The sequence below is a fragment of the Anarhichas minor genome, unplaced genomic scaffold, assembly GCF_050575085.1.
Source record: "Anarhichas minor isolate MPS153535 unplaced genomic scaffold, ASM5057508v1 ptg000025l, whole genome shotgun sequence".
NCBI classification, from domain to species: domain Eukaryota; kingdom Metazoa; phylum Chordata; class Actinopteri; order Perciformes; family Anarhichadidae; genus Anarhichas; species Anarhichas minor.
In genome coordinates this window covers 7025158-7048583 of record NW_027466471.1, presented here as the reverse complement: position 1 = coordinate 7048583, position 23426 = coordinate 7025158, and the positions used below count along the sequence as shown (strand labels likewise).

Below are 23426 nucleotides of genomic sequence, written 5' to 3'. Positions count from 1 at the left end.
CCCAAACAGCATTTAAATGGATTTTATGGTGAGACTGGTTTGTTTCAGACATTCGCAACTTGGGTATTCGAGTCTGTCCCAAGCAGTGTTTCGTTCCAATTGTCAAGTGAATTTTAAGCAAATTGCAAAAAAAAGAAATGGGAATTAGCCGTTTTTCCATCCCCTGGTTTGGGGTTAACAAACTTGGCTACGGAGTAGTTACGTCAGATGTTGGCTAACGATTGGCCGTCCATGGCTGTTATCTGCCAGTAGACAAGAGCAGAAGAAGTAGTGAACCTGAAACAATACAGGTCGTCGAAAAATGGAGAAAGGTCTTCAGGAATTTGTTTCAATTGGGCAAGTTTAAATTCTTCTTTCATTTCAGCTAGTCCTGATCAGGTTTCATGCTGTCCGGAGAAAGAAAAACGCATTTGCACATTATGGGAATATCCTAGAAAACACCGACAGCAGAAACAGCCAATAAGTTATACGAGTTAAATGTTAAATGTCAGATTGTATTCCTCAAACTCTTCCTGCGAAAAGAAAAAAAAAAAAAACTTGAGCGAGCTCAAAAACTTTTTTCCGCAATTGAAGTTTCATCGAATTTTTCCATTTCCATAGAGCTTTTGTGATACTTCAAAATGTTCACAGCAATATGTGATTATGAACACGACTATTGATGAACCCTGTGTGATTTGAGAGGTTTTAGGAGTTTTATTCTTTTAAACCAAGCGACAGAAATGATGAAAAACAAGTTATTAACTACCCAAAACACTAAATGAATATACGGGAAGAACATTGCAAATAAAAGGCAAGGAGACAAATTCATGAGCACTAAAATATGGTGTATGGTGTTGTTTTAATCTCGAGATCTCGTATTCTTTAAAAGGACAGGTATCTGCAGGGGCGTTTCTCTTACTCATTGCCAGTGTTTACAGTTGGGCAGGGGTTTGGTAGCCTTCCTACCAGCTCAGCTCCTTCAATAATAGATGCCTATAACACGGTACTGCTCTATCTCCAGCTAGGGGGCTGTGAGCCAGTGGTTGAGACGACTTGTGGAGGGTTATTCATAGATTGCACACACACACACACACACACACACATACATATGCATGCATGCACGCACTCCCCATTTCACCCATGCAATCCCGCTCTCTTCTCCCAGCTGCCCTATTAAACTGAAGAATCTCGGGAAGTGAAATGAAACTAGTAAATCTCGACTGCTTTTATGATTGACTCGATATGATTTGTATTATAATTTGGACACAGTGCTCCTTCTCGCTCTCCCACTGCCTCCCGCCGACGCACTCCCTATCCCCTCCTCACTCCTTTCATTACCAAGATTGGCTCTTGCGAAATGGGCCACGGGGTCTTCACAACACACACATATATGTGTCCGTATGTAAAAACACTGTGCACGCAAAGGCCCTTGTATGCAAAGATCCACACATCGGTGCAATCCGTAAACCTCTCCCCCCCCCCCCCCCCCCGTCCCCCCCCCCCGTCCCTTTTGCTGGACAAGCGAGCTGAAGGCGATGGACACCGGACAGCTCTTAACCGTTAGGGAGTCTCCGTTTGAGGAGCGAGCACAGTTGAAATGTGGATGATGAGCCGTTATAGAGGAAAACTGAGATCTGACAATCCAATCAGAGCCCCTCCCAGGACAGAATGGGCTGAGCTCATGAATGAATGCATGAGGAAGCCTGGAGAGATAACCAATGGGCACAAGGACCTCAGAGAGACGGGGAGAATCATTCTATCGACTAAGTGATGGACTGACTGACAGACTGATGGAGCGACTGTCTGAATGGACCCTTTGAAATGCAGGCGGTTTGAAGTCAGAAGTCTCGGGGTCTTTGACCATCACAGTCTGAACAGACTAAAGGCGGGAGAGGGCAGCTTATTCAACTGCAGGCCCTTTAGCCCACTGTGGCTTCATCAAAAGAAATGATAACCACAACGCCGACTTCCCCGGCTGATGTGCCCTTGGGTGACACTTTGCTCAGCGCTCTCGCTCTGTGTTTGTGAGTGCAGCTGTTGAAAACGAAGGCCAAGTCTTAAGTGCTGGCCGGGCCTTTCTACTTCACACTAAACACCTGCAGTATCCCCTCTCTGAAATAACTTTTTTTTCCTTTTCACACTTTGCCAATGAGAACTCAAACCCGGTCTTATCTGTAGAACAGCAGAGTGCAGGCTTTCCCCCTCAGTCGCCATGTGAACCTTACTTTGAAAACAGCATTTATGTACAGACAGTCTACACCAACGGTGCTGTGAATGACACTTTGTGCTCTGGGACTGATGGTTGTGACTTGCTCCTTGTCACGGTCGTCTCTCAGCCATCCTTGCCCTGCCGTCTCCTCAGGCTCCAACTACTCTATCTTTCCCCCAGTACAGCACATTTTAAAAAAGAAAATTAAATCCGAGCTCTCATGTCCCCCTCTGCAGCAAAAGAACGACTCTGGCTGAGCTTCTGACACGGCCACAAAAGGGCCTGCAGCCACACATCTGTCTACAAAGCCAAATGACTCACAGAAGCCTGGGCCCAGTTACCTGCTGGGGCCCCATGTCTGTCCCAGTCGCTGACCACAGGAACACACATGTACATACTTTTACACAAGGACACAGCCGGAGCGACAAATACACACCTGCGAGCCTGAACGCTGACACACACACACACACACACACTTCCTCTTTCGGCTTTTCCAGTCTCCTGTGGATGGCGAGCGTTCTTTCAACATCCTTTCTTGCCAAGATCAGCTCTTTTTAACAGAGTAGGAGCAAATCATTCAGTCTATATTCTGTGGTGAGAGGCCAAGGCAAACCGGGCCTGCGGAGGCAATGGAATAGGAGCTGCTGGCAACATGAGAGAGGAGAGGAGAGGTTAAGGCAGGATATATAATAGAGGTTGAGGGGAGAGGAGAAATAAAGAAGTCGTGGGGAGAGGGGAAAACAAATAGTTGAGGGGAGAAAAGGTGGAGAGGAAATGAGAGAAGAAGAGAGGAGAGGTGATAAAAGAGGAGAATAGAAGAAAGGAGAGAAGAGGTGAGGTCAGGAGATAAAATAGGAGTTGAGGGGAGAGGATAAAAGGAGTCGAGGTCAGAGGAGAGGACAGATGTAGAAGGAGAGGAGAGGAGTGGAGAGGAGGAGAGAGCAGAGATGAGATGAGGCGAGGAGAGAAGAGAAGACATGAGGTGGAGAGGAGAGGAGAGAAGAAGGGGGTGTGGCACAGGAAGCACATTGACTCTATCTGTATGGTAATGCTACTTCCTCCCATCTGATCAGCATGGTCTCCTCTACACTCATTGGCTCCCTCCCTAGCTTTCATTAGCAACATGAATTATGGATCTGCCCTCGCATCAAAATGCTCGGCATTATGCCATTTGTGATGCAGTTTTCTGCATTCTTCTTCTTCTCTTTCTTTCCCGTCTCTCCCATCTTCCTCCACTTCACTCTCCCGTCTTTTTGTTTTCCTCCCAGAGCTGCCACAGTCTACGATTACCGCGGAACTATTAGGGCCTGTGCTGAACAAATTTCCATACCATCATATGCCCCTTGAGATACTGATAGCGAAGAATTTGCCAATTTGGTATGCACACACACACACACACACACACACACACACACACACACACACACACACACACACACACACACACACACACACACACACACACACACACACACACACACACACACACACACACACACACACACACACACACACACACCAAAGATTTTTAGCTGCGAGATGTGACGGCACCAAAAACTGTCAGGATGAAGCTGGAAAAGAGGGATGGAACAATAAAAGTGAGAAAAATTCCACCGGCAGAAATAATGAAAGAAGAGAGAAGAAAAGAGATCTGGACTTAGGAAAGATTGAGCTTGCCCGTCTCATGCCCCTAGTGGCGAGGCCGCATCAATGAGGCCGGGGCGGAGAAGGATTTTAGTGGAGAGGCTGAAACTGGACACTGTGTAATAACGGCTCGCTAAACACATTACAGCCCCTCATAAAGAGTCCAAACTGACTTTAATGGCTGCTGAGATGTTTCCTTTGGCCTGACTGAGAGGGAAGGGGACACATCAGAGCGGAGAGGAGGAGAGGGCAGGTCTGTGCGTGCACTAATACAGGTCAACGGATCTGTCTTCGGCTAGATGATCTGTATAGGACTTCTCTGTGAAAACCCCCAAAACCGAGTTCACCCGTCCATCCAGCCGGTCTTGCGTTAACGGACTCACAAATAGCCCGGCTGCGGTTTGGTGAATGACATCAACCTCTCATTGACTGTTTTTACGAGCTCCTCTCCGACTGCCGTGAGAAACCGTGGTACTCTAACCTCATGGAGGTACGGCCCAAAGACCCGGCTCAAAGTACACGTGAGCACACACACACACACACACACACACACACACACACGATGGAACAGCACTGCCCCAGACCGCACATACTTTCCCATGCTGATGGTGGAGTTGCGGAGTTTTACAAGAGCTAAGCTTCTCCTCCTCGCCGCATTTCTGGGTAAAACACAAGATCATTTTTGGAAACACACGCCAGAGCAGGCTTTTAACTGATGATTCAGATTGTTATGGTTGGAATGTGAACTGAGAGCAAACACACATCACAGAGAACTTAAGCTCTCGCCCCAATGCGTCTTTTTCCCTTCATCGCAAACTCAAAAGAAAAAGAAGAAAATCATCAGATTACAAGGTCAATCAAAAGGCAGAGAATACACAGGAGCAAACTGTGTGAGACACAGACAGAAAGAGTGCTCAGAATGAAAGTGAAGCAAAAAATGGGAGTTGAACAAGCCTCAACTTTGGGAGGAGAAATAAATCTGCTCATGCTGTTGTCTGACTCATGAACACAACAGACGAGAGAAACAGGAAAGAATCTGGAAGAATAACAGAGAAGAATTTGGAGTTTCTGGTAAGAGTTGCAATCAGGCTGACTGAGCACACACGCACACATACATTCATGCACGCTACTCCCAGCTAACATCTGTCTGTCGCCTCCGTTGGTTATTTGTGGATAATACGCAAATCCGGGAAAATATTCAGAGTGAAATAAATGCTTTCAGCTTCGCCTGAATGCAACTTATTACGGACAGAGAAATACATATAAAGAGAGGGGCAGAGGTGAACAAGAAAGACTGGAGACCAGGATTGGTCCTGCACTTAATGTGCAGCCGAGTGGCACAATGTCTGCATCTAATAATGTTAAATGACTTTAAAATAAAAAAATGAGTAATGGAAAAAAATGGAGGGTGGTAGTTCTGCATTCTCTTGACTTCCTTTGTTTGGGAAACAACTTGGTTTTTATTTGTTCTTTGTATGTTGAACTTGTTGCCTCAGTTACACGGAAGATAAAGATAGTGACAGCACCTGCATCCAAAGTGGGTCTCCACTCTCTCTCTTTTCTTTGTTTTTATAATTTAAGAAATTTAAAACAAATCACACGAAGACAATACTAAAAGCTAAAATACTCGCAGTTCTGTGTAAAAGGGGAAGTTAACAAAGCTGCTATTGAGAATTACCTGGAGAAGTGTGAACAATCATTCAGACAGACCCACTGGAAGCCTGATATCGACACCACTAATCTGACAGCACAGCTCCAACAGGCCGCTGAGACAGAGCGGTGGAGAGAAGAGGGCCAACAGAAAGGACAAGATTTCAGAAGTTCTGACGATCAATCTCGCCTTAAAAAAAAACACAACTACACAATCCTCGTCTCTTCAGATGTCAGTGGAACCATCGGCCCTCAGCCTTTAGATCAAACCAACTCCTGATGTCATCTTAGCAATCATTCTTACAAGGGTCACTTTGAGTGAAGGAGTAGGGAGTCGAGACAACACAGGCTTCGAGGCCGTGTGTGATGTTTACATGATGGTTAACATCCTGCACGTCAGAAAGCATAGACTGTGTATAAGAAATGAAGTCAGCGTGATGTGATCCATTGGTTTGTGGACTGCCGTTTTGAAGCCTCGAGTCCGTCATGCATTGTTAACGGGGCTTGCCTGAGGGTTTGACGGTACCGATTCAGCCTGAATGGGATTCTGCCCCACGGGAAGGAGCGAGAGAGAGAATAAAGGACCTCATGAGTGAGAGACCGACAGGAAGTGACCTCACGCCTAGCCTCTGCGTCCTCATCCCTCCCACTCTTTACTCCCAGGGGGAGCAGGCCAAAAGACACGCTTGTTTCCCCCGCCTTCACCCTCTGATAATCCTATCTATTCTGTGTGTTTGATGTCCCTCTCTATGCTCACAGAACAAATCCCGTCTCTGCCACCCTAATCGCATTACCTCCTGAGGTGTAGTGCGCTCTGGGTAACTGGACCTCACCGGTGCCAGCACGCCACTCCACTATGACCCAGTACTGACTGCCAGCACAACATACATGCACATCGCCCCATGCTAAACTCTCCCTCTGAGACACAAACGAATGAGAGAGTCACCAACTTGTCTCATGCCAGTGCTACTGACTAATGCTGTGATGGCACCGGGCAGCCACAGCTGGTTCAGGCTGCACACAGGCAACAGGAGCAGCATCACACCTGACTAAAGCGGCGTATGACCTAACGAAGCAACTAAGTCCAGAGAGGAAAGAGAGGAGGAGATTTCAAGCCAAAGCTGGGAGAGGAGAGTGTGTGGCGTCCAAGAGCTACTAAAACTTCTCTTCATGTGGAGGTATTAAACCTAAGAGGTATTAAATATGAACCCTATCAGATCAGAGAGAAAGGAGCATGTAGGAAGAAAGGAAATAAAAGACGTACAAGAGGAAGAGAAAGTGGGCTGAGTTCCTCTTTCCATAGCAACAGCAAAAATGTTTTCTCAAATATCCTTCAGAGCAAAACTTCTGTTTGCTATGCATGATTGTAGACAGATTTATGTGTCTCGTTGTGCAAAGCGCCAGAAAACACCAGAGTGATCAAAGCTGAAATGAGCACAGTTTTGAGGGAAACAACCTAAATAACAAGGGAGGAAAGGGGACGTAATGAGGAGGAGAAACGAGTGGTTTTCTTACCTGGATTTGACGCAGCAACATCAGCAGGAACATGAAAAAAGACAGAGAGAGAAAGATGTTGGTTGAATGTTGATACAAACAGGATTATATAAATATTCATAGGTGCACATGTCCACTGGGAACCTCTGTTCCATGTTGCCTCGTGTAAACATGACCATGAAAAACATCCCTGATTTGAAGTCCGTAACAAAGCTGGTGATTCACAATCAGACTTTGTAACTAAAACCCAGCGTTGGCCACACGGGGAAATATTTTCAGAACATGTAACAAACGCTTGTTTCTCGCAAGTGCGTGAATTATTTCCAGCAGTCGCCGCTTCATGCGTTGGTACAGTAACTCACACTGCGAGAGGAAATTCAGTTTGGAGCTTAATACTGATAACAGAGAAGGTGGATTAAAGGCATACTAAATAATAGTAATAAAAAGACCTTCTTTCTTTTCCAATCAAATAGCGTTGAAGGTAAATTGTGCAGGATTATGTCATAATACGGCTCCACTATCATCATAGAGTTGAATTTGACATGTGACTCTTGTGTTTGCTGATTGATTATTCCAAGGAGGGGCTGGGGTAAATAATAAGAAAGGTAATACAGGCTTTGACAATAAGTAATAAAGTGTTTGTTATGTAAACATTTCATCAACCAAAAGAAGGCCCAAACATGTGCGCGCACGACTGTTGAGCCAACTTTCTTTCCGAAGTCATTTGCATGCATCATCCCGGCTGATTTCACACAAACATAATAACGAGAGGCCCCTACAGGTACTGCCAGCTGAAAGGTTGGTGGATAAACAACTAATTAGAGGACGTTTCGGAGTGTCACCCTAATTGATGTTTGGTAAAGACGAAGCCACCGACTCTCTGCTCTTCAAAACAATTTTTAAAAGCCCAAAAAAACCCATGTCAATGTGACCTGCTGTGAGACCAGAGTAAACTCCAAGAAGCACGGGGGAGATGGTGACGAACAGCGGCGACGAGGTGCAAGGTGTCAAAACTATAAACAACAATCATGGCGGTGACAGCTACTGCAGGAGGGTACGAGGCGTGGAAACTACCGATGCACCCAAACGCACCCGCACACACACACACACACACACACACACACACACACACACACACACACACACACACACACACACACACACACACACACACACACACACACACACACACACACACACACACACACACACACACACACACACACAACAGCTCTCTGTTGGCTTTCAAAACAAAAGGTATTAATCATCATTACACACGTACACACAAACACACACGCATTAAGGCGGGTGGGCCGGGGGTGTCGGTGCGCCTGCGGGACTCGTCAAAGAGACACACTGACACCTCGGAGCAGCCTTTACTGCCGCTGTCATGGCAACCAAGGTCAAGTGGTCTAAAGCTGTGTGTGTGTGTGTGTGTGCGTGCGTGTGTGTGTGTGTGCACAAGAAGGAATGGTAACACGCTCCCAGATGAACTGGTAGGAAATAATGAGCTAGTCGCTGTCAGGACGGAGCGGGAAGACAACATAAAGTCCCCGGGCTGTGCGGCGCTCTACCTGTCCACACCTGCGAGCAGCCGCGCACCAAAATAATCTCGCCAGACGAGACGGCCGCTGAGCGCAACAATCAAGCAGGGGGAAAATGATGCACAGCAAACTGGAGTCAGATGCTATTCCCACAGATGTCCAAATCACAACGTTTGCAGTGGACTTCCGAGGGCTGCGACACCTGCGGAGCAGAGGACTGAAATAAGGAATGTATATCCCCCCCGAGCCTGAAGCGTCTTGTCTCATGACAAGAGGGGAAACAACACTCACAACATGTTTTGCTGGATGGTGTAGCATCACAACTCCATCCCCGCCCAGAGATTACGCTTTTATTTCATTTGATTTCATAAGTGTAATAATTTTTTTAATTGGCGGGGGCAGGGCGAGCTGGTCGGGCTATAGGCTATAAAACACTGTGGGAAACTCTGTGTAGAGTAATAATACAGCAGTGATACAGCAGGTGATGCATGCTTTTATTGATGCTTTTTTCTTTTATTATTAATGATGATTAAAAGTTTGCAGATTATAAAACCCAGATCAGAAATGTTGACAGTAAATGCTGACAGGACAGGAAATGTGTGAGAGGAAAACAGGAGTGCGACAAAAAGATGTCCAGCCAGACTCGAACCTGATTACAAGGTCAGCACCTTAAACCCCTCCCTCTGTCACACCGTCTGAATCTCAAGCGACCTCTTTCGGCCCCCGTAACCTGTCGACCTTCTTGTCTTTCGGTTCCCACCTTACTTCAGCTGCAATACTAAAGGTGGGAGAAGCACGAGCCTCGCACAATTCACATTCAAACGCCGCGCTAACCTTCCCCCTCAAGGACCCCCTTCGACAAAGAGAAACCGATTCAAACATCCTTCATGCGCAGACTAAACACAATGTCAATGATGACTTGGTGCGGAGGATTTGAAGGGGGAGCTTTTTGAAGTGCGACTCGGCGGTTTGAAGTTCAACTCGCTTCCATCCAGTCCAATTTCTTCTTGTTTCAGTCAGTGACAAAACACGGCGCCTGTCAGAACCGTTGTAATCTTCAGCGGAGCGGTGTCACTCCTAACGCAATCTGTCACAATCCACTGAAGAGGCGCCGAAGTACAAAACAAAAAAAAAACTATTTCTTTATTCTCATTCATGATTACAAGCACCAGACAAAGGCCGTCATTACGAGCGCAGCCCGTCTTAAGTGTGTGTACAGGCTGCGTTCTCGGGTACAAACGCATGCTGTTTGAATGAATAACGACTTCAAGAACACACACACACACACACACACACACATTCTCACACAAGTAATCACAATTTACTATAGTTGGACTACTCTCTTTAAGACACTTTTCATCCACTTTAAACGTTACGAAATGATTTCTATCGATTTTATCATATTTACATGATATTTTACATCTAAAGGGATCATCACAAAACCTGAAAGTACTTGCAGTATATCTGTACACTGTTAACGATACATGAAAGATTTGTGATGGTGTCTGGCAAACTGTCTCAGCTTGATTTATTATTTCCAGACTCGCTGTTATAATACAGTACTGCTTACATCACACGCCAGTTTAAGGGCCTGATTGATTGTAAAGACCTCAACCGAAGAAACGTGGCAGAAACAGATCCTTATGGAGGCTTTTAAAAACTGAACTGGACATCTTGTGTTTGCTGATTGATTAATCGGAGGAGGAGAAGTTGGGTCATTGGAGCAAAAGAAGAATTAAGGTTAGGGGGAATAATGTTAAAGGTAATAAATCAACCAGAAGAAGAAGTCCCAAATATGTGCACACATTTCCGAATACTAGCGATACCTGACAGAGACGAGCTTCTCCTGTTGACCTCTCTCTCTCTGATCTCCTCCCATCTTTGCCACACTTATTAATGTCAATTACCCCAGTTTTCCGTCTCAATTCCTCCTCCTCCTCCACCACCACACCCTTTCTGTATCTGCATTACTCATCCAACGTCTCCGTCTCTCTCTTCTTCTGGTGTGTTACTTGCACGAACTGGAGACAAATCTGACCTTTTCAGTGTAATCATCCCTTTGGCTCCATTACATCTACACCCTGGGCCCAATCACCTGCACACACGCACACACGCACACACACACAGACACACTCAAGCACACCTCAATAAAACAGCCCACCGGAGGTTAATCACAGAGTCAAAGCAGCTATATCCAGGGACGTGATAATCATCCGTTCCCTCAGGGCACGCTCGGTGTCTCCTCGGGGCCCTGCGAAGACCGTCAGCGCCACCAAAGCAGCCGAGGACAAACCAGTGGTCAACCGTATGTACGTACTCTGTTTTACCACTCCGCGGCGGTTTGGCTTTGCACATGGGTCGTAAAGAAAGTTCAACACGTGGAGAGGAATGCTTGCTGTGAATTACAATGACGGGGTTTTGTGACTGGCGGTGTTCATTTTCAGATGATAATAATAATCACTTACATCTGCACTCTCTTTGCGTGTGTTGGCAGGTGTTAGTACGTACTTAAAGTCTGAGCGGAGCGAAAATAATTATGTGTTCCGAGTTTGTCAAATCGCAGAAAAATATGTTATTAACCACCCGGCCAAATAAGTATGATTAAAAAAAATAAATAGGCCAGTACCGTATTTTCCGCACTATAAGGCGCACTTAAAAGCCTTTAATTTTCTCAAAAAACGACAGTGCGCCTTGTAATCCGGAGCGCCTTATATATGGATCAATTGGTTAATTGGTTGATCCATACTGGTTGTACACGGCGCTCTGTCAAAATGTTTCAGTACGACTGGTAAACTACAAAGCCGCACCGCGGTAAACACCGGTACTGTGCTTACTCCTAGTCCAACACCACTTGTGTGTATAAAGACCCCAAAATGGCACCTTTCAAGAGACACGCTTACGACGCTATTCTATTCTATGCGCCTTATAATCCGGTGCGCCCTATATATAAAAACAGTGCTAAAATAGGCCATTCATTGAAGGTGCGCCTTATAATCCGGTGCGCTTTATAGTGCGGAAAATACGGTATATAAAATCAGCCTGAAAATTAAGCAGTATTCTCTCTGCTGTGAAATGTTGGGGGGGCGTGTCCGCGGAAGTTGCTGAAACCACGGCCAATCGTGGGCGAGGGTTGATCACATAAAGTTATGGTACGAACAAACACTTCCTGTTTAGCCCGATGCGCAGCTCCTCTCGACTTTCCAAATGCTATCGGACCGAAGTGATGAAATTCGGATGGTGAAAGAAGTATATTCGTTGGTGTTGCGACGCTAAAAGCTATTTATCCACCGCAGCCACGGAGCAGGCGACGCCGGAGTTTCCCAGATGGCAAGAGAAGCTGGCGAGTGTTGTAACTGGTGATCGAGCAGCAGAACCACCGATGCCATGTGCTCTAGTTGTTATATCGCGTTAGGGGAGGAGTTATGCTCAGGACGGCTCCAGTGCGTCGTTGAGTCATGAATTTCAGGCCCCCCCGAAAAATCCTGAATACAAAAAAGGTGAAAAACTGTTCACAATAGTTTCACATTTTCAGCAATTTCGCTTCTGACATGAATAATATGTCCAGACACAAATCTCAGATGTTACTTGAGAGCTACGCGGGGGAGCAAAGGTGGCAAAGGCCTTACACAGCGGTCGCCAAACAAAACCTTCAAGGGCTTTCTCCGAGCCACAATGAAGAGTTATAAATGAAATATCAGCTAGAAGACAAGAAGACAAATGACGCGCCGGCTCGAGAGAGCAAGCACAGAGGGACGGACGGCGTTAAGAGGAGGAAAGGACAAGGTTGTCTTCTGGCATGCCTTCCACTCACATTACCTCACACTAACAGCACACACACACACACACACACACACACGCTCACATTCCCACATCGACGCACGCCATCTGAAAAACAGGCAGAGAAAATGCACAATGGCCGACACACACACACACACACACACACACACACACACACACACACACACACACACACACACACACACACACACACACACACACACACACACACACACACACACACACACACACACACACACACACACACACACACACCCCATCAATTAGGAACGAGCCATCCAGTGATCAGTAAAAGCTGACTTCCAGCTATTAGTTGAGACAGCGTGTTACGGATTGCGGCTGCCCCTCTGCATTAACTCAACCCTTCTTTTTTTCACTCTGTCTTTTTTAAGAGGGGCAGAATAATTAATTACTGGTATCATTCCAATAAAGCCATTAGCGGTCACTACATTCGTTCATTCTCTCACTCTTCCCCGCGCTTGTCTCTCTCTTCCTGTGATAGATGAACGTGCTTGAAAGCAGCTGTAATGCAGGATAGCTTTTAGGCAAACAAAAAAAGGAAAAAGAGAAATAGTAAAGCACTCCAAATTGAAAATAAAAACAGGCCTGTCACAACAAAGCAGACCTGGGTTATGGAAAAACAGCAACAGCACGTCACCGGCTGGAGTCCTTTTGTGCCCTCGATTCTCTGGATGTGAGATAATCAACTACTTTGAATTTCCTGTTTCGTCTCTGCAGCCATGTTGAGCCAGAACACCAGCACACACACACACACACACACAAATATTAAGGATAGATTGTCTAATCATAAACACAATATCCAATGAGCACAGTTTCAATGACCAGTTTAAAAAAAATACAAAATTTGGCACTAATGGACAAATAAGTGTTAGCAAAGTTACTGCAGTTTAATCAGCTTTAATCACTTTCACTCAACATAATTATGAGAAGAAAACACAGTTCTGGGTTGAGATGCACAGCACATAATAAGAACGTCTCTAATTCGATGCTAGCCAGGGTCTCTCTCTCTCTCTCTCTCTCTCTCTCTCTCTCTCTCTCTCTCTCTCTCTCTCTCTCTCTCTCTCTCTCTCTCTCTCTCTCTCTCTCCTCTCTCTCTCTCTCTCTCTCTCTCTCTCTCTCTCTCTCTCTCTCTCTCTCTCTCTCTGAAGACGGACACTGACCTGCTTTGCTCCACTTAAGCATAAAGACTGTTTTCCTTGAGTCAGCTTAATACAGTGAAAACACGGCTTCTCTTTCTGTTGGTGTCTCATAGCTGAGCGTGTTGACTCAAAGTATTAATATCAAGGGGGTCAGCGATCTGTTCAGGGCAGAGGCCTGATCAATTAAGTCCTCATTTATTATTCACATCCTGTTAATTTCCTCTTGCTGTGGAGGGCAGGCCTGTTATGAAGTTGTCTATAAAGAGACCGAGAGATAAGAAAAGACAGGAGCCTGTATGTAAAGTACAGACAGTGCTTCTATCCTTTGGAGTATGAAAACATATTCATTGTAATATATTCTAAATCGCTCGTGCTGCACATAATAACAAAACCACTGCACCTGTGTGCTGTAAAATGTGGAAGGAAGAAAAAAAGAAACAAAGAAACAAAGCCACATCTATATGCTGATTCCTCATTTTCTGCCTGTTCTCACTTTCCCTGAGGACGCTGTGTGATAGCGTACGCTCCATAATGGCCCCGGTGATGCGGCGCAGCTTTTAGGGGTAAATTGATGTCAGTGACATCGTTGTAGGTTTGCATAAAAGCCGTGGGAAGAAGAGCAGAAGAAAAAGTTTTCCGCTGGCGGGTTTGAGAGCAAATTGACAGCAGCCCGGCGCTATCTGGCGCTTTTTTTTTTTTTTTAGATCCTCAAACCCCGCGCTAACCTTTCTGCAATCACAGTCCAGGACGCCGGATGTAGCTTGAAGCGGCCCACACGACCAGCTCCAGGCTGTAAACACACCACGACACGTGCTCTGCAAAAGTAGTAGAAGTCTTTGAACCACGAAGGAAGTCAATTTCTGAGATTAATGAATATATACAGTATATCACCCAGACACAGTTTAAACAAATTCAAACTATGAATACAAGATGTATTTTCCCATGTTACTGACGATTAGTTAAACACATACAATCATGCAAAATGAACAGCAACTCTGCGTGGATGAAATGAGTCTGGATTCGAGTTTGGCCCGTTCTTTTTATGCTGCAGGGAGGAAAAGCGCCACACAGCCAGCTAAGTTAATGAAGCACCTCGACTCGTTGCAGAAATGCACGGTTTTCCTAAATGTAGGGTCAGCCGAACCATTACAGCACGATGGGGTGCAACATCAAACTGTGATGCAACATCTGGCAAACTCCAGATCCCGGTGCAGATGGGTGGTTGACTATAGTCACGGGAACCCGTTCTGCTGCTTAGCGTTAACATTCTTTAAAAAACAGACGCCGAATGAATCAATAAAGAGAAACATCTGAGGTAGGAATTAAAAATTCACGGACAACAGCGGATCACGTGAAAGGGAGTTTAGTTAAACGCTCAATCTCTTGGGCCACGGTCCGGATCTGGATTCCGATTTAATGTTGGATTAAGCGATTTGGTTGTGGATTAACTGAACACGTTTCGCGGCCATGTTTTCGGAGGTTGCAGGCAGCGAGACAGCAACGGCAGCAGACGATGCCGCAGGATCTAATACGAAAGCGGTCAACTCGAGGGTTGCTCGTGGAGGAGGCGACAGCTTGAGTTTTGTTAGCGCTCGTCCAAAGTGTTGGGAGCCGGGAGACAACTTGCCAGTTTTCAACTCAAACCAGATACATTTGTCAAAGTTTGGACACGGGGGGCGATCTTTTCATTAAGAGAAGATCTGTGCCCTGACATTTACAACTCCCGTTAAAATGAAGATGTATTACATATTTCACAAGGTGGCAAAAAAGGCATCCGTCTCTCTGCCTTACCATCTCCCTCTCGCTCGCTCGTGAAATGTTGTGCGGTTAGCGGCTTATTAATTTTAAAGTGGACCGCATCAGCCTATCCGAGGTGAATATGCTAATCAACAATTTTGAGGCCTTATGAAGTATTTTACGAGACGCTGTAAAAAGTATTTTTGGGAAATTCACTGTCGGGTTCGATTGCTCAAAGTGACGATCCAAGGAGAACCACGTCTCAGTCAGTGTCATTAAAGAGGAAGTGGGCTGATTCCAGAGGCAGGTCTGAGGCACGATGGAGTTATCAGTGACAGGGTTCTCATCAAATGTGGAGCCTGCATATTACATAGAAAGCAAAGCATGTTCCCATGAGGTTTTACATCATCAAAGCATAAACATAAACATAGTAACAGGCTCCTTTAAGGCTCAAAATAATTCAACAGTGTCGTTGCTCATGAGGGGATCATCGAACACCGTTCAATGTGTACAGCTACTCTAGATATCAAAACTAATTCATGGTAAAGTAGCTGAAAGGGCAGAGAGGGAGAGAGGAGCACCGAACAAGCCCCGCTGTCATGTCTCGCTCCTGATGACGTCTTTGACTCCAACAGACGAGGCTGCTGATAACTGAGCGGAGGACGAAGGGAGGACGAAGACGGACATGAGACTCTCTCCGCCCGTCTCCGTGTAGGACTCATCCTCCTGTCCACCTCGTTCTTAATACCCCTGACCCGCCACGCCGTCAGCATTTATTCCTCTATGAAAGGCTCTGATCAATGAGTGATTTGCATGATTGCATTTTCCATACCTTGCATTAATAGCGCAGTGGGGCTGAATAGCTAATGGCCTATCACATTTAAGTAGCCATCATATTACAGCTCCTTCAATCTGCTAATGAAACAGGTCTCTCTCTCTCTCACACGGTCTGTCTCTTTAAATGGACACCTGGCAGGTCAGGAAGATGACCTTAAAGTCTCAAATAAAACTTAACCTGTGGGTGAGACATTGTATGCAATCAGGTTTATTAATGAAAAAAGCATTGGGTGAGCTGGTGGGGGGGGGGGGGGGGGGGGGGGGGGGTAGTTGAATGAGTCAAATAGAGGGGAAAATGATAGCACTTTTATGATTATGTCAATAAATAGAAAGTTAATCAGCCGCAATTTTGATAATGATGTATGTTCTCCAATGTGAGAATGTGCTGCATAAATCTTAAATTATATTTAATTGCTCAATTTAATATAATTTAATAATCTTTGGGGTTTATTTTACCGTTGGTGGGACTAAACTAGACATTAAAAGAGATCACCTTGTGCTTAAGGGGAACTATTTCTAGCAACGTTTACTATAGTCTTACATTTCACAGACCAAACACTTCATCAAGAAAATAATCTGCAGATTAATGAAATTCATTTATTACTGGCAGCCCTATAAATTAGCTCTCGTTAAAGAGTAGACACAATGTTAATGTCTCAACAAATGTTTTGTACCATAATTAGGATTTCATTTCTCTAACAGAAACGTCGAGCAGATTGTCTTGATGTGTGTGTATTTATATGAATGTGACTGTGTGTGTGTATGCCGCATAGAGTGTGTTTTCCTCTGCTTCTGGCCGTACTGTATGTGCGTATTTGTGTGTTTCAGCAAACGCTCGAATTGTTTTCTCATTTGGCGAAGCGGAGTCCAAAACCTCATCCCACAAGGTCATCGGCGCCACAATCTATTCATATTTTTAGTCTCTCCGGGTTATGGCAGGCGCTTCTAAACCCCCCCCCCGCCCGCCTACCACAACCACCTTTTTACTGCCTCCTGCCAGGCCAAATTTCCTTCGTCCCCTGAATCTGCTGCCAGTAGATTTCCCACCAGAGTTCACGCTCTTATTGGAGATCCAGAGGATCAAAAAGAAAGATATACCCTCAACCCCAATGTGGATACATACACATATCAGTGCTGCCTTCACACTGTAATGCGCCCGCAGAATTCACACTTACTGTACATATAAATGCACACACACACACACACACACACACACACACACACACACACACACACACACACACACACACACACACACACACACACACACACACACACACACACACACACACACACACACACACACACACACACACACACACACACACACACACACAACTCTAGGGACCTCTTTTAATAGTGTGTGGCTTCTCGGGGATCTGACAGGACCTTGGAGCGGAGGAGAGTTTAAACAGTGATTGCTTTGATGAAAGAAAAGATGACGCCAGAGAAGGAGGGAGGAGAGAGCGGGGGGGGGGGGTATGGATCCAGTAAACGGAGGAGGATGAATGGAGCGAAGGACGTAAACAGAGAAAAAAAAAAAAAAATGTAAGTCAGGGGGTGAGAATGTATAAGCCTGAGCAAATAGTTATTACCAGTCTCTGAAGGGTGGCGGCGTGAGCTGAATAGACTGAGACTTGGAAACCACTGTTACCGCTGGTGATAGGGGAAGGCTTCACAGCCCTGCAATCTGACAAAGGCTTAGTAGGTAATGGAGGCAGACCTCCGATGGCAGAGGGAAAGAAAGAAACATAGGAGTTTTAGCACGCTATAAGAGCCGAGCATCAGATAAGTCCAAACCCTCTTCAGGTCCGGCGTTTAAACGTCACAGATGTTCATGATTCGTCAAATGTGGACTCGTGTGAACACTTGAAACTACAGTCGCACCCAGTGACATTTCTTGAAAGCACATCTTAGAATACACTAAGAAACACTTTGAATAACAAGCAACGGTGCGTCTTCGTCCTCTGGCAGGACACTGAATCTCTCCCAGCTGCCAGGATGCTGTCTCGTCACAGACCTGGTGATTTGACCTCCCCGTGACGAGGCACAATTGAGAAGACAAATTAATCCTGAAGTCAGCGGGTCAGCTAATGTTAACCTGAACAAGCAACGCGCTTGATCCTAAAAAACAAACTGCACAGGCCAAATGCAGAGTTTACACACAGCAGACAAGTTGTCCTGGACCCTCTCCGATATGAGAGGTATTCAAGATGCATACTTACACGCACATTCACAAAAAATAATGAATGCGGCAAACACACCACATGTACAGTAGACAGTCTTCTCTTTGGTTGTTTTGTCCGTGTGCTCAAAGACAGAGGAGGGGATTTCCGAGATGCAAACGAGTTGCGGACTGAAATAAAATTATAAAGTTAGAGTTTCCAAAAGGAGGTCAGATTTTTCCAAGGTTCCTGTGGGTGTCTGGAGACTGTTTGTTTGTCGTTCTGCTCCAGCTGAACAACGTTGAATTTGAGGCTCAGATTTTGTGGGTCTGATCAAAACAGACAGGCCATATGTCACGGCTTGAGCAGGTTAGCGTCTACTGAGAGTGGGGGGGGGGGGGGGGGGGGGGGTAAATAATTTGTGTGTGTGTGTGTCTGCATTTGTGTCCTGTGCCGGTGAGGTCATGTGCCGAGTATTAACCAAACATGCACATTTGTATGCTCTGAGGTAGACATTACTCCAAACTTTACATCGCAAATAGCTGTTTGCTGCTCTATTGACCCTCTGCACCCGGTTTATTGCACCTTAAGGTTTGAATACTAAAACCTGACTTAGCTAATCGCTAGTTTGAAGCTGGCTCGAAGATGCTAAGAAGTTACTGTAGGTAGGACTTAAATTAGTAATGGGTTTACAAATAGTTGCTGCAGCACAATCCAGGTTCCTCAGTCTGGTCTCAACCACAGAAGTTGCAAGCAAGCAGCTGGCATGTGCAGGCTTTCCAGAGGCTAAACACACACACACACAAACACACACGCATGCATATAGGAAAACAAAGACAATGAATAACAATCAGCACAGTATTTGTCCCTAGGAGCTTCTAATACAAACCAGGTGAGCAACAATAGCAGTTAATGACTCCAATTGACTCTGTTATTCAAGTCCCATCACAGAGCACTGTTTAAAATAGCAATTTGAAATGGTGAAACGTTTATCCCTGGAGACTAATACACACACAAATATCCCGCCATACAAATGCAAGCAGACACGCGGAGGTCCCCCTTCCATCCACTTAGCATGCTGCGAAACCCGCAACTTCTTTTCTTCTTCGTTGGTAGAAACTCGCCTTCCTCCATTCTCTCCCGCACTCAAAACCCGGGGCAATTTTCCTCATCGAGGCCCGATTCCGAGCATTTGCATAAAAATGTTCACCTCTGAGGCTCCCCTTACAGAGCATGGCTCTAATACGCAATTACTCTCCTGAATAGTGGCGGCTAATTATAGAGGTGTCAGACAAACAGGTAGCAGAACAGAGAGGGGGGGGGCTCCCACACAATGGCTGAGGTGCTGGTCCGCCACATGGGACGGAGGGGCTCAATGGAAAGCAGTAAATTCATTTAGCCTGGCTTCATTAAACCCCGTTCCTTGGGCCCTGCGTCATGCCCTCCCCCTTTTGCTCTCCCTGCTCTCATTCGTGGGGCGGCGGATGTGCTGTGGGTAAGAAGAAGGCGATCACACAAATGAGTGCAACGCAGAGGGAATGAGGGAACGCTGTGGGGAGGAGAGAGAGGTGGGGGGGGGGGGGGATGGAGGGAGATAAACAGAGCAAGAAGGGAAGGAAGAAGGGAAGCGAGGGGAGGAAGGAAAGGACGGTATCAATAAAGCAGCAGAGCAAATACCAAAAACAGAACAGAGCATTGTGCTGGGGGCATGGAACAAGGGCACGAGGACATGTGCTCATTTGATGATAAAGAAATAACGCATAAAAGGATGAGCATATAAAAGAATTACTTTTGAATATGCCTTTTGTTTTATTCATCTGACCCAGTCTCACAAAAGCCGCAGAGAGCCGGCGAAGGGAAAATTACAGCTTCGGTCCTCAGACGCAGGCCAAATGCCAGGTCTCCAGCACGGTGAAGCAAGGGCGGCCGAGCCCCGCGGCCTCTTTACCAGTTAGATTATACCGGAAACTTTCTGACCCCACGGTATGGATAACCATAATAAGCCCCCACCCCCACCGCGTACCACCTGTTGGCCAAATGTATTCACAAACAACAACCTCAACGCGCAGGAATCCTGACAGCGAAAGAGAACCGCTCCCATGAACTTTCCACTTCTGCATAGCTTCGTCAAACTCGAAAGCAACGCCAGTGGCAATTAAAGAGAGCGCTTGCTGGGAGGAAAATTAATGTCTGTTGTAAAACGGACGTTGAGAAAAGGTATGTCGTCTCATAAAAAGGAAAAGAATTGGCGGTTCTGGAGGTAATTCGAAGGCTCGGAGGGTTAGGTGAAAGACTTCAGCGAGGGAACACGGGGCCACCGCTTTGGTTCCTGGCCAGCGGAGCACTTCATGAGAACATTGCTGCGCGATCGCATTACCTTTCCCGCTCGGTTGACACACCGATTCTGAGTGACTCACATCGCGGGAACCACACATGCAGCTGCAGGGCGAACGCACGCAGCCCGCCGTACAGGCCTCTCTCTCTGGGAGGGAGAACCAGCGAGGCTCCCTGGATCAGGGTCCCACACAGAGACTTAAGGCAGAGATCTGCACAGGAAGACATGCACTGATGCTTTTTTGGGTGGTAGATCGAAACTGTAAATATGCAGGACTGACTGAGACTTTAGGTCTTCAATAAAAAAAATAATGATTGTGTAGGAGCGAGCAAGGAACTTCTTGTAGGAAAAGTCTGAAAATAGGAAGAAACACTTTTCCATTCTGACATACAAGGAGAATCAAACATAAAATAACCCTACACACATTTTCCAGCTCTCTCTCTATATATATATATATATATATATATATATATATATATATATATATATATATATATATATATATATATATATATATATATATATATATATATATATATATATATATATATATATATATATATATATATATAGTGAAAGATATATAGTGAAAGATATATATATATATATATATATATATATATATATATATATCTTTCACTTCGTAGTTCATTCAGAGTGGAATACATGCGAGAAAAAAAACCTTTAAGGAGAAGAAAGAGGGAATTGGATAAAAGCTCAAAAGATGAGAGCAACTTTCAAAACAAAGACGTAAAATAAGATCAGAGGGAAAATCAAATGAGAGATGCTTCATGCAGAGACCTTTTGGCAGAGGCACAAACTGCTCCACATACATTTTGCTTCGCCGTGTAAAATCAAATGCCATGTTTTTATATCATGTTCTCTATTGGCTTGTCCTCTGATCTCCAGGTCTGCCAACAGGCTAAATGTAATAATACAGTCTCACAGAACAGAGGGGGAAACCCACACAGAAGGTCAACAATATTTAATTACAGTAAAAAAAGAAACATATTTGGTCAAAGTGGGACCAATAATTTGGATGTCAAAGGGTCAACAATGTGCTTAACATGAATTTCAGCAAATTTCCGTGTCAGGCTCATTTTGTGAGATAATAGCGCTCGGAGGTCAGGGTCTAATGTGGCTCCACAGCTGTGTGACGCAGGGTTCCCCATGTAATGATTACATTTGGACGTTCCACAAGGCAATTTGAACGCTGCTGCGGAGATACTTTTTGCTCAGGATTTAGTGTGATACTGTCATCTGGCATTCAAAAGTGGTACTTCACGTCAACGCAGCTCACAAAACCCGAAGAATCCATGCTATCTGTCAGCAAACTCTGTGAAGCAGAGCCTCCTCCCCAGACGCGTCGGCTCCTATTCGCTGCCTTTCTCGTCTCTCATGTGGAAATCTGATTCTGCTTGCAACACATTACAAGTCACCATGACCCGCTGGTGCTAAACGTCGATGAAAGCGGGTGATTAGAGTCAAGAGATTGCTTAAACCCCTTTGAATTCAGCAGCTGTGTAGCTGTCACTGACGGTGTATCATATCTCATGACTTCCACAAAAGAGAGCAACCCATTCAAATTTAAGATTCTGGAGAAGCATGGTGGTGTGGTGAGCAGAGACTTTTGTCTGAAGAGGTCAAGTCTCAAGCTCCTCTGAGCTGAATCAAAGACATATTCTGCTTGTTTAGTTTGGTTACGTAAGGTTCGGCGTGCACGGGGAGGAGCGGGAATGCCGCTGGCCTTGGATCCGCGCCCGAATACAACAGCAGCTCTCGCACTGTTCAAACCCATAAGCTCCAGCTGCTTGCCTTCATTGTGTCTCCGCGCCGCGCCACAAATGTTCCTCCGTCTCCGATACTTATCAAGGCGCTGGAGTCTGACGCTGCCATTACTCAAAATTAATAACCACGGCAGCATGTTTATCATAGCGCACTTTCACACCCAACCTGCCAGAAATAATCACCCCAGTGTGTGCGCGTGCGTGACAGAGAGAGAGAGAGAGAGAGAGAGAGGGAGGAAGAAAGAAAGCTTGTAGGAGAGAGAGAGACGGAGGAAGAAACACAGAGAGACAACCGGAGGAGAGATGAAGTGTGAAAAAGAGACAGAAGCAGAGAGAATAAGCGGCCGAGATGGAAGGTGGTACTTGAGGAGAGAAAGGAAGAGAAAGGCTGCAACATACATGCGTGTGCATCTGCCGTAGCTAATCACTCTGCCTCCATTGCACCTCATTGGTTTTCCATGGACCCTTTCTCCCCATCATGTCTGACAACAGGGCAACACTGGCTCTCCTTGTGTATTCACTCTGCTAAGCAGGACTGTAATCTCCGCTGACAGCCAATCTGCTCCAACAACGCAGGCCTGAGTATATAAAAGGGCCTTGGGTTTTTTTAATTTACAAATCATGCCAGTGCAGAGCAGGGTCTGGCCATGAGCTCCCCACTTAAAGGAGGGATTTAGAAATGTGTTTGAAAGAAAAGAAGCATGAAATTCTTCGTAGCGGTCGCTTTACTCAAATGGTAGATCCTGAGAAAATACGAGAGCAGCGAGGCGGAGACGAGGACGGGCCCCTTCAACACCTCTCCTCAAATCTGGAGAGACAAGACGAGGACAAATGTCTGTCGGTCGCTGGTTCGGGCTCTGCTGACATTTGCCATGGCATTTAGAAAACATCCAAGAAAACCAAGAAGGAGAAAAGGGGGAAGGGGGGGTCTTAAAATAGTTTGACTAGGGGAAACATATGTGCAGCGGGGTTATACAATAGATAACATGACCTGAGGGGGGTTTCTCACTCCCCCACAGTCTCTCACGGAGACGAACCTTTGCGGCTTTACTCAGCAGCTACTGATGTTCAGTTGGAAGGTTCGTCC

General features: G+C 45.7%; 1 protein-coding gene across 6 annotated transcripts in view; it reads right to left on the bottom strand.

Moving 5' to 3' along the window:
• Positions 1-23426, bottom strand: part of fbxl17 (F-box and leucine-rich repeat protein 17) — a 200551-nt gene that overhangs the window by 93773 nt on the left and 83352 nt on the right. The window contains exon 9 of one of the 6 annotated variants that reach the window (XM_076099665.1): positions 1472-6997. The exons of the other annotated variants lie outside the window; for them this stretch is intronic. Coding sequence (XP_075955780.1) covers positions 6994-6997 — 4 coding nt within the window. The 3' untranslated portion in view covers positions 1472-6993. Of the gene's footprint in view, positions 1-1471; positions 6998-23426 lie in introns of those variants that run through there. 6 annotated transcript variants of the gene reach the window in all.